The sequence below is a fragment of the Mauremys reevesii genome, linkage group 13, assembly GCF_016161935.1.
Source record: "Mauremys reevesii isolate NIE-2019 linkage group 13, ASM1616193v1, whole genome shotgun sequence".
In the NCBI taxonomy this organism is placed as follows: Eukaryota; Metazoa; Chordata; order Testudines; family Geoemydidae; genus Mauremys; species Mauremys reevesii.
The window spans coordinates 10,902,616-10,905,630 of NC_052635.1; the positions used below are offsets into that span (position 1 = coordinate 10,902,616).

General features: G+C 42.8%; 1 protein-coding gene across 1 annotated transcript; it reads left to right on the top strand.

Moving 5' to 3' along the window:
• The first annotated feature begins 1,128 nt into the window (after positions 1 to 1,128).
• LOC120379982 (olfactory receptor 14A16-like) lies at positions 1,129 to 2,085 on the top strand. Its single transcript, XM_039497495.1, has one exon. It carries the CDS (start codon positions 1,129 to 1,131, stop codon positions 2,083 to 2,085), a length of 957 nt encoding a protein of 318 aa, XP_039353429.1.
• The last annotated feature ends 930 nt before the right edge of the window (positions 2,086 to 3,015 follow it).

Here is a 3,015-nt window from a genome sequence, read left to right on the forward strand (position 1 = left end):
CTTTTTCAGCTGAAAGATGAAACTTTTAAGATGAAAATTATATTTTTAGTAGTAAAATACACATTCTTTAGGTGAAAAAAAGCCAAATTTCCATAAAAAATATCAACAGACAATTTGCAATGAGCCTTAAACTTTAAAGAAGTGCTGTGGACATTAATACTGCCTAATTTCAAATGACTTCATTCTATTGCAGCCTTCTTTGCATTTCTGTTTCAAAGTGTAACAGCAATAGACCCTGGGTGTTGGTGGGCAGGATTGATGGTCTTGGTGCCACTAGATGGGCAGAACACCACGCCCAGGAGGACTGTGGGTTACAAAAGCAATAATTACACACAGATTAAAATAGAAAGGGGAAAAAAAGGCACAGAAAGGTCAAAGTGACTGGCCCAAGGTCAGAGAGCAGGCCAGTGACAGAGCCAAACATAGAACCTAAGTGTACTGATGGTCAACGAGCCACACAGCACAGACCTAAATTCACAGAGGTGAACACCACCACCCGGGAGTGACCGATTCTCCAAGATCGTCATGCCATGCCGATGGAAGCACAGCTGGTATTCAGTGCTGTAAATCAGTTTTTAACCGAGCAGCAGGCCATTGACATGCTGCTGTGGTGGAATCATAACAGATAAGCTGACATTTTGGATGCGGGGTGAGTCTATGGAGTGTAGCCTCAGAGAGTGGGAATCAAGCTATGTTGGTATATTCTAGTACTTCAGTTTCATGCCCAAGTTGTCAGCTGGCTATTTCTCAGAATAGAGAGACCATTGTTAGGAGTGTTGGGTTTAGGTTGTAATTTGTTCCAGCCTTTATACTACATTTCATCAAGCCAACTCTTGGGCCAGATCCTCTGATGGTGAAAAATGACCCAGCAACACTGGGAGAAATGCCAATTTACACTGATGTGATAATGCACTTGACTAATGCTCTGATTGTCAGGGGAAAGAAGCATTCACGATGCCTGGTCATGGAACTGATGAGTGCAGTGCTCCTGTGACAGTCACATCATGAGTTATTATTAAAGAATATCTTCAGCAATTGAATACAGCTATAATGCAACGCAGAATAAAATGATGACCATAGTCTTTATTCTTCCCTGCACAGGCAGGACACAATGAACTGAGGAAGAAAATGTCCAACCAAACCACAGTGACCGAGTTCCTTCTCCTGGGATTCTCTGATGTCCGAGAGCTGCAGATTTTACATGTTGTGGTGTTTCTGGTGATTTACCTGGCAACCTTAATTGGGAATCTTCTCATCATCACAGCTGTAGCTCTCGACCCCCATCTTCACACCCCCATGTATTTTTTCCTGATTAATATGTCCATCATAGACCTTGGATCCATCTCTGTCATTGTCCCCAAATCCATGGCCAACTCCTTATTGAACACTAGGTCAATTTCCTATGCTGGATGCATTGCCCAAGTCTTTCTCTTCGTCTTCTTTGCTGCAGCCAATATCACTTTACTCACTGTCATGGCGTATGACCGATATGTCGCCATCTGCCAACCACTGCACTATGACAAAGTGATGAACAGGGGTGCTTGTGTCCAAATGGCAGCCAGTGCCTGGACAAGTGGCATTCTGTTCTCTGCCCTGAACACTGGAAGCACCTTCAGCTTTCCCTTCTGCCAGTCCAATGTCATCAACCAGTTCTTCTGTGAAATCCCCCAGCTATTCAAGCTCGCTTGCTCTGATTCACACCTCAGTGAAGTTGGCATTCTTGGCTTTAGTGCATGCTTACTATTAAGCTGCTTTGCTTTAATAATTGCGTCATATGTTCACATCTTCATGACAGTGCTGAGAATCCCCTCTGAGCAGGGCCGGCATAAAACCTTCTCCACCTGTCTTCCTCACCTCACTGTGGTCTCCTTGTTCTTTTGCACTGGCATCTTTGCCTACCTGAAACCTACCTCTAGCTCAGCATCAGGGATGGATCTCGTGATGGCTGTTCTGTATTCTGTAGTGCCTCCAACAATGAATCCAGTCATCTACAGCCTGAGGAACAAGGAGATCAAAGCTGCCCTGAGGAGGCTGAATGTGTGGACATTATTTACCAAGAATAATATGTTTGTCTTTCTCCCATAACTGTCATTTTATTGTGTTTCATTATAGCTACATTCAACAGATAGAAATATTCTTTCTATGGGAAAATCACCTGCAATGTGTTTATGTAGTGGTTAAAGTACAGACTAATTCCACTGAAGTCAGTGGAGTTACTATAGAATTAAACAGTGTAAATAAGGTCAGAACCTATCTATTAATCCATCTTAAGGATTTATATGGCTATCACCACTACATCATTAAAGCACCATACACATTAAATCAGTAACTACGGTAAAGTCATTAGTCAACTTCATCCACTCTCTGGCTCATCTCTTCTTTTTTTGGGAGGAGGGGTAAAATTTATGTTTGGGATAAGAGATGTTTTATTTGCTTGATTGCCTCTGTTTCTTGTTTTGTTTTGCTGGTTGGTCTGTTTTCTGCGAATTGCAGAGAGTGGGGTATGTTTGCTTAGAAGCATGTGTCTTTCCCCCTCTTTCTTTGTTGTTCTCTCCACGTTCTCTCCACATACTGGGGGTGTCAGTGTGTCATGCCTTTCCTGTGAGGGGGCTCAACTTTTGATTCCCATGTTGATCAAGAGATGGGAAATAATTTCTGTCGGTGTAGGGATGGCTGAGTTTCTGTTCAAATGATTATTTTAATGCTGATGGGATTTTAGTCTGTTAGTAGTGATGTGTCTGAGCACAGTTTTCTTTGTTCCTGCTGTGCTAAATATATTATACTTTGGAAAAGACCAGCTGGTCACTCAACTTACGACTGGTCACAGCTCTGTGGGAAGAACTGCAGGACCCAAACCCAATCAGACTAGCTGAGAAATCATGGTTGGTGCACTCAGTGCTGTAGCCTGGGTCTCAGTATAAAAGTGGGAGAATCACGAGTTTCCACCCTATGAAATGTGTAGGCATGAAGCACAAATGTGTAGACCAGAGAATCACAGAATCGTAGGATTGTAGG